The 13,916-nt window shown below is 45.8% G+C and overlaps 2 protein-coding genes across 2 annotated transcripts; one reads left to right on the top strand and one right to left on the bottom strand.

Annotated features, from left to right (window-relative positions):
• The first annotated feature begins 3,270 nt into the window (after positions 1-3,270).
• Positions 3,271-9,518, top strand: mmp23bb (matrix metallopeptidase 23bb). The gene is given in 9 exon segments (XM_069710459.1): positions 3,271-3,413; positions 3,416-3,451; positions 5,831-5,928; positions 6,211-6,350; positions 6,526-6,720; positions 7,366-7,530; positions 7,786-7,896; positions 8,027-8,153; positions 8,599-9,518. Coding segments are annotated over 9 exon segments (1,107 nt in total). The 5' UTR covers positions 3,271-3,371; the 3' UTR covers positions 8,792-9,518.
• A 768-nt stretch (positions 9,519-10,286) lies between these two features.
• Positions 10,287-12,858, bottom strand: serp1 (stress-associated endoplasmic reticulum protein 1). The gene is made up of 3 exons (XM_069710460.1): positions 12,639-12,858; positions 12,026-12,098; positions 10,287-11,105 (listed from the first exon to the last, which is right to left on the bottom strand). The coding sequence occupies exons 1-3, from the start codon at positions 12,720-12,722 to the stop codon at positions 11,065-11,067; spliced, it is 198 nt and encodes a 65-aa protein (XP_069566561.1). The 5' UTR covers positions 12,723-12,858; the 3' UTR covers positions 10,287-11,064.
• Between the last annotated feature and the right edge of the window lie 1,058 nt (positions 12,859-13,916).

The following is a 13,916-nucleotide window of genomic DNA, read 5'->3' as shown; positions in this document are numbered from 1 at the left end:
ACGATGACATCACTGATGGTTGATGACATCACTGCTGGTTGATGACATCACTGATGGTCAACGGTTGGTCTGAACATGTTAGAAATAAAGAGTGGAATTAATCCAACATGACTCGTTCGGCAGAAAGAAGAACCGATGTATGAAACATCAGAGGACCAGTGATGGAGCCGTGGGGAACTCCGCCCATCCTCAGTCTGCTCCAATCAGGGCTCAGGGACTCGTTAGTTCTATGTTAGTTGTGTGTATTCGTTGTGTATTAGTTGTGTCTATTAGTTGTGTCAGTGTTGTGTATTAGATGTGTTAGTTGTGTTCATTATGTATTAGTTGTGTGTTAGTTGTGTATTAGATGTGTGTATTAGTTGTGTGTCAGTGTTGTGTATTAGATGTGTGTATTAGTTGTGTGTCAGTGTCGTGTATTAGTTGTGTGTATTAGTTGTGTATTAGTGTTGTGTATTAGATGTGTGTATTAATTGTGTATTGGTTGTGTATTAGTTGTGTGTATTAGTTGTGTGTCAGTGTTGTGTATTAGATGTGTGTATTAATTGTGTGTCAGTGTTGTGTATTAGTTGTGTGTCAGTGTTGTGTATTAGTTGTGTATTAGTTGTGTGTCCGTGTTGTGTATTAGATGTGTGTATTAGTTGTGTATCAGTGTTGTATATTAGTTATGTGTATTATCTGTGTGTGTTAGATGTGTGTGTATTAGTTGTGTATTAGATGTGTGTATTAGTTGTGCGTATTAGTTGTGTGTTAGTGTTGTGTATTAGATGTGTGTATTAATTGTGTATTAGTTGTGTATCAGTGTTGTGTATTAGATGTGTGTATTTGTTGTGTATCAGTGTTGTGTATTAGATGTGTGTATTAGTTGTGTGTCAGTGTTGTATATTAGTTGTGTATTAGATGTGTGTATTAGTTGTGTGTCAGTGTTGTATATTAGTTGTGTATTAGATGTGTGTATTAGTTGTGTGTCAGTGTTGTGTATTAGTTGTGTATCAGTGTTGTGTATTAGTTGTGTTTTAGTTGTGTATTAGTTGTGTGTCATTGTTGTGTATTAGTTGTGTATCAGTGTTGTGTATTAGTTGTGTTTTAGTTGTGTATTAGTTGTGTGTCAGTGTTGTGTATTAGTTGTGTATTAGATGTGTGTATTAGTTGTGTGTCAGTGTTGTGTATTAGTTGTGTTTTAGTTGTGTATTAGTTGTGTTTTAGTTGTGTATTAGTTGTGTGTCAGTGTTGTGTATTAGTTGTGTTTTAGTTGTGTATTAGTTGTGTGTCAGTGTTGTGTATTAGTTGTGTATTAGATGTGTGTATTAGTTGTGTATCAGTGTTGTGTATTAGTTGTGTTTTACTTGTGTATTAGTTGTGTGTCAGTGTTGTGTATTAGTTGTGTATCAGTGTTGTGTGTTAGTTGTGTATTAGGTGTTTATTAGTTGTGTATTAGTGTTGTGTATTAGTTGTGTGTTAGTTGTGTATTAGTTGTGTATTAGTTGTGTATTAGTTGTGTGTCAGTATTGTGTATTAGTTGTGTGTCAGTGTTGTGTATTAGTTGTGTATTAGTTGTGTGTCAGTGTTGTGTGTTAGTTGTGTATTAGTTGTGTGTCAGTGTTGTGTGTTAGTTGTGTATTAGTTGTGTGTCAGTGTTGTGTGTTAGTTGTGTATTAGTTGTGTGTCAGTGTTGTGTGTTAGTTGTGTATTAGTTGTGTGTCAGTGTTGTGTGTTAGTTGTGTATTAGTTGTGTGTCAGTGTTGTGTGTTAGTTGTGTATTAGTTGTGTGTTAGTTGTGTATTAGTTGTGTATTAGTTGTGTATTAGTGTTGTGTATTAGTTGTGTGTTAGTTGTGTATTAGTTGTGTATTAGTTGTGTGTCAGTGTTGTGTGTTAGTTGTGTATTAGTTGTGTGTCAGTGTTGTGTGTTAGTTGTGTATTAGTTGTGTGTCAGTGTTGTGTGTTAGTTGTGTATTAGTTGTGTGTCAGTGTTGTGTGTTAGTTGTGTATTAGTTGTGTTTTAGTTGTGTATTAGTTGTGTGTCAGTGTTGTGTGTTAGTTGTGTATTAGTTGTGTGTCAGTGTTGTGTGTTAGTTGTGTATTAGTTGTGTTTTAGTTGTGTATTAGTTGTGTGTCAGTGTTGTGTGTTAGTTGTGTATTAGTTGTGTGTCAGTGTTGTGTGTTAGTTGTGTATTAGTTGTGTGTCAGTGTTGTGTGTTAGTTGTGTATTAGTTGTGTGTCAGTGTTGTGTGTTAGTTGTGTATTAGTTGTGTGTCAGTGTTGTGTGTTAGTTGTGTATTAGTTGTGTGTCAGTGTTGTGTGTTAGTTGTGTATTAGTTGTGTATTAGTTGTGTATTAGTGTTGTGTATTAGTTGTGTGTTAGTTGTGTATTAGTTGTGTGTTAGTTGTGTATTAGTTGTGTGTCAGTGTTGTGTATTAGTTGTGTATTAGTTGTGTGTCAGTGTTGTGTGTTAGTTGTGTATTAGTTGTGTGTCAGTGTTGTGTGTTAGTTGTGTATTAGTTGTGTGTCAGTGTTGTGTGTTAGTTGTGTATTAGTTGTGTGTCAGTGTGTGTTCAGTCTTTGTGTTTTCCTACAGAACCAGGAAGTTGTCTCTGACAGCGGCGCTGCTTGTTTGGACAGATGTTCTGAACTGAGACAGAACCAGCGCTGAACATCTGGACTGCTGCTGAGAAAACAGCTCGGGGTGGTCCTACCTGTGGCCCGAGGGCCCCCGCAGGCCCTGAGAGGCAACAACAAGGACCAGGTCTGGGTTTGTTTATCTGGTCCAGAGATAGAAGAGATCCCACCGCCCTGAGGAGGGGAGGGGCTTAATCCGAACTTCTTTCAAAAGTGGGCGGGGCTTCCGGGGGTCCTGGTTTGAGATAAAAAGCCCGTTCAGGGTCAGATCGTCTGGAAGCCGCAGTTAAAGGGTTAAACTCTCAGTGTAAACGGACACCGCTCACACACACCTGACCCCGCCCCTCCGGACCAGCCCGCTGCAGCAGCGAGCGCACTGTCCGGGAAGTTCGCTCAGTTTGCTCCAGAGCCGACCGGGAGGACGCGGGTCCGGACTCTGATCCAGCAGGGTCATCTGGTCCGGACGGAGGACAGGAGAAGGGAGAGACGGGGACGGAACAGTTCGGGACGGTTCGGGTCTGCTCGGGTTCGGATCTCTTTCTGTTGTCTGTCGCTCGGATCCCGCGGCGAGTTTTTCAGGTCCAAGAAGGTTACGAGGAAACCAGCGCGCGTAAATGTCATTGACAGGCTCATTGATTGATTGATTGATTGATTGATTGATTGATTGATTGATTGATTGATTGACTGACTGACTGACTGATCGGCAGCCGGGTCATGAGCGGGATCGTGCAGGATCTGTGAGTCCAGTTCTCGTCATGGACCATCTTCAGCTGCTGGCGATGATGATGATGATGATGATGTGATGAAGGTGAGCGGAGCCGCCGTGAGGCCGCAGGTCAGTGAACTCAAGTCCACCGGGTCTCCGGGTCTGGTCCAGTTTGTTAAAGTCCGGTTTCATGTGTTTAAAGTGTTTCAGTTTATTGATCAATAATCAATGAATCAATAATTCTAATCAGGAACAATAAAACACATCAGATGATAATAGTGAAGTTTTCAGAGGGACTTCTGAATGGAGCTCAGAAATCCTGCAAGTCAGCACTTTACATTCTGATCACATGATTGATGAAGCAGGAAAATACTCCGATCAATAAATTAGATTTTTAGATTTATGATTCTCATTAATGACGTAATAAAAAATATGAGATTAAGATGAGATAAAGAGGTGATGAAGATGAGATGAAGATGAGATGAAGGGAAGATGAAGAGGTGGTGAAGAGAAGATGAAAAGGTGATGAAGATGAGGTGATGAAGAGATGAAGAGTTGCTGTGGGCTGCTGCAGAGTAAAATGTGTTTTAGTTTTGTGGAGCAGAGTTCACATGTGGGTGACAGACATGTGAGAGGGGGCGGAGTCAAAGCAGATGACATGAAAGAGAAAAGAAGAACGGAAGAGTTTCACATCTGTGTGGAATCAGTATGCTGCCACGTCTCCCCACAGATCTACTGAAACCTCCCCACAGATCTACTGAAACCTCCCCACAGATCTACTGAAACCTCCCCACAGATCTACTGAAACCTCCCCACTGATCTACTGAAACCTCCCCACTGATCTACTGAAACCTCCCCACCTACTGAAACCTCCCCACATCTACTGATCTCTACTGAAACCTCCCCAGATCTACTGATCTCTACTGAAACCTCCCCACAGATCTACTGAAACCTCCCCACTGATCTACTGAAACCTCCCCACAGATCTACTGAAACCTCCCCACAGATCTACTGAAACCTCCCCACTGATCTACTGAAACCTCCCTACAGATCTACTGAAACCTCCCCACTGATCTACTGAAACCTCCCCACAGGTCTACTGAAACCTCCCCACTGATCTACTGAAACCTCCCCACAGATCTACTGAAACCTCCCCACAGATCTACTGAAACCTCCCCACTGATCTACTGAAACCTCCCCACAGATCTACTGAAACCTCCCACAGATCCACTGAAACCTCCCACAGATCCACTGAAACCTCCCACAGATCCACTGAAACCTCCCCACAGATCTACTGAAACCTCCCCACTGATCTACTGAAACCTCCCCACAGATCTACTGAAACCTCCCCACAGATCCACTGAAACCTCCCACAGATCTACTGAAACCTCCCACAGATCCACTGAAACCTCCCACAGATCCACTGAAACCTCCCCACAGATCTACTGAAACCTCCCCACAGATCCACTGAAACCTCCCACAGATCCACTGAAACCTCCCCACAGATCTACTGAAACCTCCCACAGATCTACTGAAACCTCCCACAGATCTACTGAAACCTCCCCACAGATCTACTGAAACCTCCCCACAGATCTACTGAAACCTCCCACAGATCCACTGAAACCTCCCACAGATCCACTGAAACCTCCCCACAGATCTACTGAAACCTCCCCACAGATCTACTGAAACCTCCCCACAGATCTACTGAAACCTCCCACAGATCTACTGAAACCTCCCACAGATCCACTGAAACCTCCCACAGATCCACTGAAACCTCCCCACAGATCTACTGAAACCTCCCCACAGATCCACTGAAACCTCCCACAGATCTACTGAAACCTCCCCACAGATCTACTGAAACCTCCCCACAGATCCACTGAAACCTCCCCACAGATCCACTGAAACCTCCCACAGATCTACTGAAACCTCCCCACTGATCTACTGAAACCTCCCCACAGATCTACTGAAACCTCCCACAGATCTACTGAAACCTCCCCACTGATCTACTGAAACCTCCCCACAGATCTACTGAAACCCCCCACAGATCTACTGAAACCTCCCACAGATCTACTGAAACCTCCCACAGATCTACTGAAACCTCCCACAGATCTACTGAAACCTCCCCACAGATCCACTGAAACCTCCCACAGATCTACTGAAACCTCCCCACAGATCTACTGAAACCTCCCACAGATCCACTGAAACCTCCCACAGATCTACTGAAACCTCCCCACAGATCCACTGAAACCTCCCACAGATCCACTGAAACCTCCCACAGATCCACTGAAACACTCAGACCATGAGACATGAACCGGTCACACTGAAGCTCCTCTTCAAAACTCCTGTTGGTGTAAATCAAACACACCTCATCATGGGATCTGAACTTTTATTAAAGGAGTTTTTTTATTTTCAGATTTGACAACATTAGCGGCACCTGGAGGCTGTCGGTGGAACTGCAGCTCCAAGGCAGCTGATTGGCTACTGACCCGGCGTGCTTGTGTTTTTCAGACGTTCACTGACGACTCGGTTCACGGAGAGACGAGACACAAACGCTACGCCATCAACCCTGTGGGACACAAGTGGACTCATCACAACATCACATACAGGTGAGGGGCGGAGCTTAAATCAGTCCACGCTCTGATTGGCTGCTCTGCTGTTTTTACCCTGAGTCACGTCTGCCAGGCTGATCCAGCTCCCAGAGTGTGAAGCACCACCACCTCCTCCGTCAGCCACCGCAGAGGAGACGGAGCTTCACACAGCCTGGCAGGCTTCACTCGGGGCAACGGAACCCAGCGAGCGCCAATCAGAGTCCATTTACAAACAGCTGTCTGCCTCTTCATCTTCCTCATCCTCTTCATCCTCTTCGTTCTCTCCGTCCTCCATCTCAGGATAATGAAGTTTCCCAACACTCTGAACGTGGAGGACACGAGGAAGGCCATCAGCATCGCCTTCACCAAGTGGAGCGACGTGTCTCCGCTGACCTTCACCGAGGTTACCGACGGCAACGCCACCGCTGACATCACCATCGGTACCCCAAAACAAAAGCTCCATTTGCAGATGATGAAACACTCTGATGCAGTTTTAGATTAATGAGCTGACGTGAAGCCGAGACGTCTCCGGGGAGGTTCTGGTTGAAATGAATGACGTTGACTGTGACGTCCTCTGAAGTGTTATAAACCTGTGTGTGTGTGTGGGTGCGTTAGGTTTCTACACCTTTAACCACACCGACTGCTGGTGGTCTCCTCTCCATCCGTGTTTCGACGGGCTGAACGGCGAGCTGGCTCACGCCTTCCTGCCTCCGCGAGGAGAGATCCACTTCGACAACCACGAGTTCTGGATCCTCGGCAAGTCCCGGTTCAGCTGGAAACAAGGTACCGGAACCAGAACCAGAACCAGAGGTACCAGAGGTACCAGAGGAGGCGGTACTGTTGAAGATGCAGCTGTTTCCGTGTTTCTGTGTTTGGATCGTGTTCAGAGGATTCTGTCCACAAAGATTCTGATCATGTGACGCAATCTGTAATTAGAGGAAATACACTGAGTCAGAATGTCTCCGACCTCTTCGTCTCCGTCTCCTCTTCGTCTCCGCCTCTTCTTCGTCTCCGCCTCCTCTTCGTCTCTGACTCCTCTTCGTCTCCTCTTTGTCTCCGACTCCTCTTTGTCTCCGTCTCCTCTTCGTCTCTGACTCCTCTTCGTCTCCGCCTCCTCTTCGTCTCCGCCTCCTCTTCGTCTCTGACTCCTCTTTGTCTCTGACTCCTCTTCGTCTCCACCTCCTCTTTGTCTCTGTCTCCTCTCCGCCTCCTCTTCGTCTCTGACTCCTCTTTGTCTCTGACTCCTCTTCGTCTCCTCTTCGTCTCTGACTCCTCTCCGTCTCCTCTTTGTCTCCACCTCCTCTTCGTCTCCACCTCCTCTTTGTCTCTGTCTCCTCTTCGTCTCTGACTCCTCTTTGTCTCTGACTCCTCTTCATCTCCTCTTCGTCTCTGACTCCTCTCCGTCTCCTCTTTGTCTCCGCCTCCTCTTCGTCTCTGACTCCTGTCCTCCTGCAGGAGTCTGGCTGAACGACCTGGTCCAGGTGGCGGCCCATGAGATCGGTCACGCTCTGGGTCTGTGGCACTCCAGAGACCCGGAGGCCCTGATGCACCCGAACGCCACGTACACCGGCCAGAGGAACATCGCCCAAGACGACGTGTGGGGCATCCAGCGTCTCTATGGTAACGCTCAGCTGGGAGGCCACACTGGTCCAGAATCTGGTCCAGAATCTGGTCCAGAATCTGGTCCAGAATCTGGTCCAGAATCTGGTCCAGAATCTGGTGCAGTCAGTTCTGTCTGTGCCAGTGTGTTAGTAAAATGGTGATTGCAGTACTTGTACTGCAGCGGGTTGGTGATTGCAGTACTTGTACTGCAGCGGGTTGGTGATTGCAGTACTTGTACTGCAGTAGACGTGACGTCTGCCTGTCGGTCTGCAGGATGTCTGGATAAGAAGCGAGTTTGTGACCCGTGGGCTCGACTCGGCTTTTGCGAGCGGAGGAAGACCTTCATGAAGAAGAACTGTCCTCAGCGCTGCGACCTCTGCTACGGTGAGACCCGGTTGACCTTTGACCTCTGACCTGAAGCGTGTCCTCTGCGCAGGGTGGAAGTTGAATCGTATCACAGAACCCGTTTCTGGTTCGACACTCACTTCCCGTCCGCATCTCGTTCCCGCCGCAGAGCCCCTGGAAGCGGTTGCCACGCCGACGCCGCCTCCAGCCAACGTCAAGGTGAAGATGGTTCCCCGGGGGAAGGTGGTGGGTTTCCGCTGCGGAACCAAAAACCCTCGCTCCCCGCCCAAAGTCAGGTCAGCTGATCGATAGAGTATTGATGTTACGTGATGTCAGCTGATCGATAGAGTATTGATGTTACGTGATGTCAGCTGATCGATAGAGTATTGATGTTACGTGATGTCAGCTGATCGATAGAGTATTGATGTTACGTGATGTCAGCTGATCGATAGAGTATTGATGTTACGTGATGTCAGCTGATCGATAGAGTATTGATGTTACGTGATGTCAGCTGATCGATAGAGTATTGATGTTACGTGATGTCAGCTGATCGATAGAGTATTGATGTTACGTGATGTCAGCTGATCGATACTTTCATCAAGAACCTTCACTGAGAAAATACGTCTTCTTTTTACTGACATTCTGTTTAATCAGCTCCGTCAGGTGTTTTTATTGTTCATGGGTGGAGCTTAGAGGTCGTAGGCGGTGTCCTCCTCCATCTCCTGTTTCTGTGTCCTCCAGCTGGTACAAAGACGGCGAGCAGATCCTGACGTCCGTCCCCGGCTACATCGTCATGAAGGACCGAGACCTCCGCATCGTCGCCAACGAGTTCAACGAGGGCGTGTACACCTGTCGCATCCATCGCCGTGGCGACATCGTATCGGCCAACTCCTGGGCCATCCGACTGAAACCGGAGCGGCCGTCCAACAGCTGAGGACGTCGGCGAGGGAGAGACGGACAACCGACAGCAAAGCGTCACATCTGTGGACGTTCCCAACGTGTTTGTTTTGTTCATCGCTTCATTAAAGAACCTGAAGAAGAAACCTGGCGGCGGCTCGGTGACGTCCCTCGATCGTCCTCACGGATCCATAACTGAGACATGTCATGCAGCTGTGGCTTCACGGTATGACATCGTGTCCTCAATCCTGTCCGGCATCAGGCGGATGTAAACTTTGGACTTTGCCGGTTTACGAGTCAAACATCGAAACCTCACGACTCGTTCTGTATTAATCACTTTTATTAAACCCAGAAAAGATCAAAAACAAAGATTTGAGGAATTTTATAAAAAACAAAGATTAACAGCTAACAGTATATTAATCATTTAGCTGCTTAGCGTGACCCCTCTTTTTGCCCTTTGACCTTGAACTGTTGATTGACAGCCACACTGAACTTCGACCTTCGTCTTCTGTAACAACCAGATGAACGCTGCCATTCTTGTGCGCTGGCCACCGTCGGTACTGCAGGTCATGTGACCGCTACAGTCCTGAAAAGCCTTTTTCTGGAACTGTTTGTTTTATCTGAGGTAGTTAAAGTCGTGAATACACCGTTGCTATGCAACAGCAAAATAGACGACCTCCCGGCAGGTAACGTAACGATGCTGTAACTTCTATATTTTCCTCAGACGTGTCATTAAAGTACAAAAAAACTGTTTTTACAATTAATATTAGAATTTATTAACTTCAAATCTGATAAAAAGGGAACGTTCATTTTCTCCGACATTTCTGAAAACACAATTCAAATTTCTCAATTCACATTAAATCTTTAAAACTTGTACAACAAAAACTTCTGTGGAGAATCGAGATATTTTACATGAATTCAGTTCTTTCACACATTTAAATATAATTTGACAGATCCTCCGTCTTCGGTTGTTAAACGACCTGAAACTCTGAACTGGAGCAGACAAACAAAAGCCTGAGAACAACGAGCGTGCGTCCGTCCGTCCGTCCATCAGTGGAGCCTGAAGCAGATCTGATGTCCCGTCAGAGACAGACGGAAGTAGAAAACCAGCTGATTTTCTACTTCCTGTCTTCATCTCACATGTTGGACATTATAAAGACATCGATGAGTTAATGTGCTCGTTAGTATTTTGGTCTGTTTCTGTTCAAACAGCTCCACCTGGTGGACCAACTGGGCACCACAGTGGAGCACTAGATAAAGACCAGGACAGACCAGGACCGGGTTTCCTGTTCTATCTTGGTCTCAGGCTCGTTTCAAACTCGGCAGTCCTCATTTGTCAGCTCAGTCCAGATCCGACGGAAGTCCTGCCGTGTCTTCAGTTTGCCTCCACAGACGTCCCCTCGTCCCTGCAGAGGGGAGACAGCCCGAGTCTGACAAGTCCTACAGGTCAAAAGGAAAACTTGGCAGCCAGTCGAAGTCTGGACCACCGAGACCGGTCAAACCCCTTCAGACAGAAACACAAACACAGCGTCCACGTTCAAAATGAAACTTTATTTAGTGAACAGGAATGTTCAGATGCAGCTGCACACAGTGCAGACACACCTTCCTCAGGTGCTCCGTCTCCGGTGCTTCGTCTCCGGTGCTCCGTCTCCGGTGCTCCGTCTCCTTTGCACCTGCTGGCACCTCCAAACCTTCTGATTCAAAAGACCTTCAGGTGGTTTCCTGTCAACAGTATCAGCGACTGCGGAGGCCCTCGGTTGGACTCTGACCCCCCTGTTGGACTGATAAGGTGTACACGGTGGGGGGGCGGGGCCAAAGCTCAGGTAAACAGAGAAAGGCACAGAGTGACAAAACATAACAGAAAGCGCTGTGAGAAGGTCAGCGGGCAGCGACACCTTAAATCAACACAGATAACAGGGAGTACAGGCTGGCCTCTGGGGGCGGGGTTTATTTAAAGTGGGGGCGGGGTTGATTGAAATTGGGTGGGGTTTGCTTGTTGGTGTCAGAGTTCAGGAATGTTTTGGTCATTTCAGTTTGGGGCGGAGTTTGCTAGAAGGCGGTGTAGGGTTTGCGCCAGGGGCGGGGTTTATTTGAGCTCAAGAATGTTTTGGTCGATTTAGTTGGGGGGCGGAGTTTGCTCTGGGGGGCGGAGTTTGCTCTGGGGGGCGGAGTTTGCGTGAGTTCAGGAATGTTTTTGTCGGTTTGTTTCACAGCAGGAAGACGACAGTCTGCTGACGCTTGAAGCTCGTCCCTGGTTGCCGTTTTCAGCAGCTCGTGGACGAGGCCCCGCCCCCTGCTGGTGATGTCACTCTACATGCCCATCCTGATGCTCTGGATGATCTGGAAAATAGCTGCAAAATAGAACAACATGGACGAGCGAGTCAAACAGAGGATATTGTTTCTTCCTGCAGTTTTTTCAAATATTTATTACTTTTTTAACATTTAGACTTTTAATTCAGACGTTTATCGTGACTTTAAAATAATTCCTTTAAGCTGTAAATTAAAATAAGAACTGTTGATTCAATGATTGTAACTTTTTTCTGTCACTGCACAGCATGAGACGTTTCCACTGGATGTTTTGTAGCTTGTTTATCTTCTCGTCTTTGTTAGTTTTATCAAAACTGAAACGATCGATCGATTAACTGATTGATTGATTGAGGGATCAGCTGAGGCCAGCGATCGATCAGCTGAGGCCAGCGATCGATCAGCTGAGGCCAGCGATCGATCAGCTGAGGCCAGCCAGGACTGCTGGACTTGGACGTTTGTTTGTTCAGCTGACTGATCTTTGAGGCTCCAGGTGTTTCCTATCATCAGCTTCTCAGGAGGTTACAGTGACACTGACATTTATACTGAGGGAAGGCCCCGCCCACGTGGTGATGTCAGCTAGGGGCGGGGCCACAGTCAGGTGACGTAACATGTAAACTGGATGTTTGAACCGTTTTGGATTCAAATGTGACAAAAAAATTTAAACTTTTTTTATTTTATTTTTATAAACCTGACAAACAGATAAATAGATGAAAAAATAAATACTTAAACAAATAGAATAAACAATAATAGATCTATAAAAATTGATGTGTACAGAAGACAAATTAATCAAAAAATATTCCTTTAAAATCGTTTTGTTGACAATGAAGATTATTGAAATGTGCCAGAAGAGTTCTGGTTAAATTATTGATCGATAACTGATCTGAAATCAGTGAAGCTGAACGATGGTAAACAGAAGTGTTGGTGAAATATGAAACAGAGGAAGAGGAAGAGGAAGAGGACTGACCTGATCCACAGACGACGAAGATGAAGAGTGCGAGCAGCCACGGTCCGACTCCTTTATCGTCCCCCAGACTCCTCTGAAACACATTTATTGATCTTATTGATTTCTGCTGCTTAATATTCCATTTTTGTGTTATTGATCAGTCGACCTTTGACCGGCAGTCTGTTCACATATCAATAAAGTTAACCTGATTTCAAACTGGAACTTTCTGGGAGCTGTGCTGTTTGTTTTCATTGATCACAGTGACGTCAGACCCTTTATTGATTGAGTATTTAATCAAACTGACCTGATCGATCTGTGACTGATGACTTCATCAGAACAGATCATGTATATTGATCCGTATATATTTTTCTGACTCTAGTTCATTGATCCACATACAGAAGACCACTTCAATTCATCAGATCTGATTCTTATTGGTTAAAACTTTCTGTAAATCGATTACAGGACAGAAACATATCTATCAGTGATCAATAACAATCAGCAGTGATTACAAATCCTCTTCCGGTCTGAGCCTCGGTGTGAATCGGGGCTTGGCCGGTTCTGGTTCTGGTTCTGGTTCTGGACCCGGCGGCTCCTGGTTCTGACGGTTATTGATCGGAGCAGCTGTTGGACTCACCGTCGTCTTGGCCACGTTCCCCCGCTGAGTGATGTTCTTGCTGTGTTTCTCGTTCGCCATGCGGATCCTTTGTTTGGCCACCATCTTGTCTTTTTCTTGTTTTCTTGTTTTTCCGCCGGTTTTCTTGTTTTCTTGTTGTTTTTATCCGCCGGTTTGTCGGTCTGCGCTCCGCCGCCTCACGGACTGAGACAGAGTCTAGTTTGTCTACGTCCTCAAAAAGCTGAAGCCCCGCCTCCTTAACCAAGCGTTTCCGCCCTTAGACTCACGTGGTTCACGCGTCAAGTTACTGCCCGCCAAAATAAGACTTCCTGTACATTCTTTCAAAATTAAATCCCCACCGATCTCTTCGTGACGTTAAAACGCTTTTGTGTTTCATTCCTAAAGAGATTCACTTGATTATAATTAATAATCACTCCACGTCCACAAATATTCATTCAAATGCGACCAAAATTGCCGCAGACATTCTTTGGATAGTAGATATACGTGTTTTCAAGGAGGTCTGCAGTGATATTAAATATCTTCCTGTAATTTGATTTGATTTGATTTTGATTTTTGATTTTTATACACTTTATTAGTAATGGGTAGTGAATGCAAAACTTTTTCAATTTCCCCAAACGTTTCAACTTCACTAAAAGTTGAATCACCATCAACAGGTGGAATCTGAACCATGAATATCAACCTTGGTGAAGGAGAATCTTTTACCTGTTGAGTTAACCAGACTGTCGGTTAGGGTTAACCTTAACCCTAACCCTAACCCTGGGGTTAACCCTAACCTTAACCCTAACCCTAACCCTGGGGTTAACCCTAACCTTAACCCTAACCCTGGGGTTCTCCGTTGAGCTGAGCACAGGAACAGACCTCACAGCCAACAAGCAAGACCTCTATTCCTTGGATTTTATACTTTTTTTTTTTTACTGTGCCTTTGCCTGAAGAAGACTTACAGTAGTCGAAACGTCGCGACAGGCACAATATATTTTTTTTGTTTTTGTTTGTTTTGTTTTGTTTTCTTGGAATAAAAACATTTTTTCCAAAGGAACATTATCTTTTTGTTTTCTTTTCTTTTCGGATTTATTTTTGAGTTTATTTGGACCCTGCTTATCTAAGGAAGTATGAGCACAGATCAATGCAGTTGGACCCTGGTCAGCCACCGGAAAAGACGTGGCCGCCCCCAGACCGGGCCTCGTACCAATTCCGGCCGTGAAATGCATAACAGGGGGGAGTGGGGTTGGACTGGGAGACCTACCTGGAGGAGGGCCCGTGCTCCACCTTCCCGCCGTT

This window comes from Brachyistius frenatus, unplaced genomic scaffold (genome assembly GCF_029030835.1).
Source record: "Brachyistius frenatus isolate BFR_SWC_R1_liver_20210118 unplaced genomic scaffold, ASM2903083v1 Contig_92, whole genome shotgun sequence".
NCBI classification, from domain to species: domain Eukaryota; kingdom Metazoa; phylum Chordata; class Actinopteri; family Embiotocidae; genus Brachyistius; species Brachyistius frenatus.
Note: the sequence above shows the minus strand (reverse complement) of the source record. Positions and strands in the feature narration are given on the sequence as shown.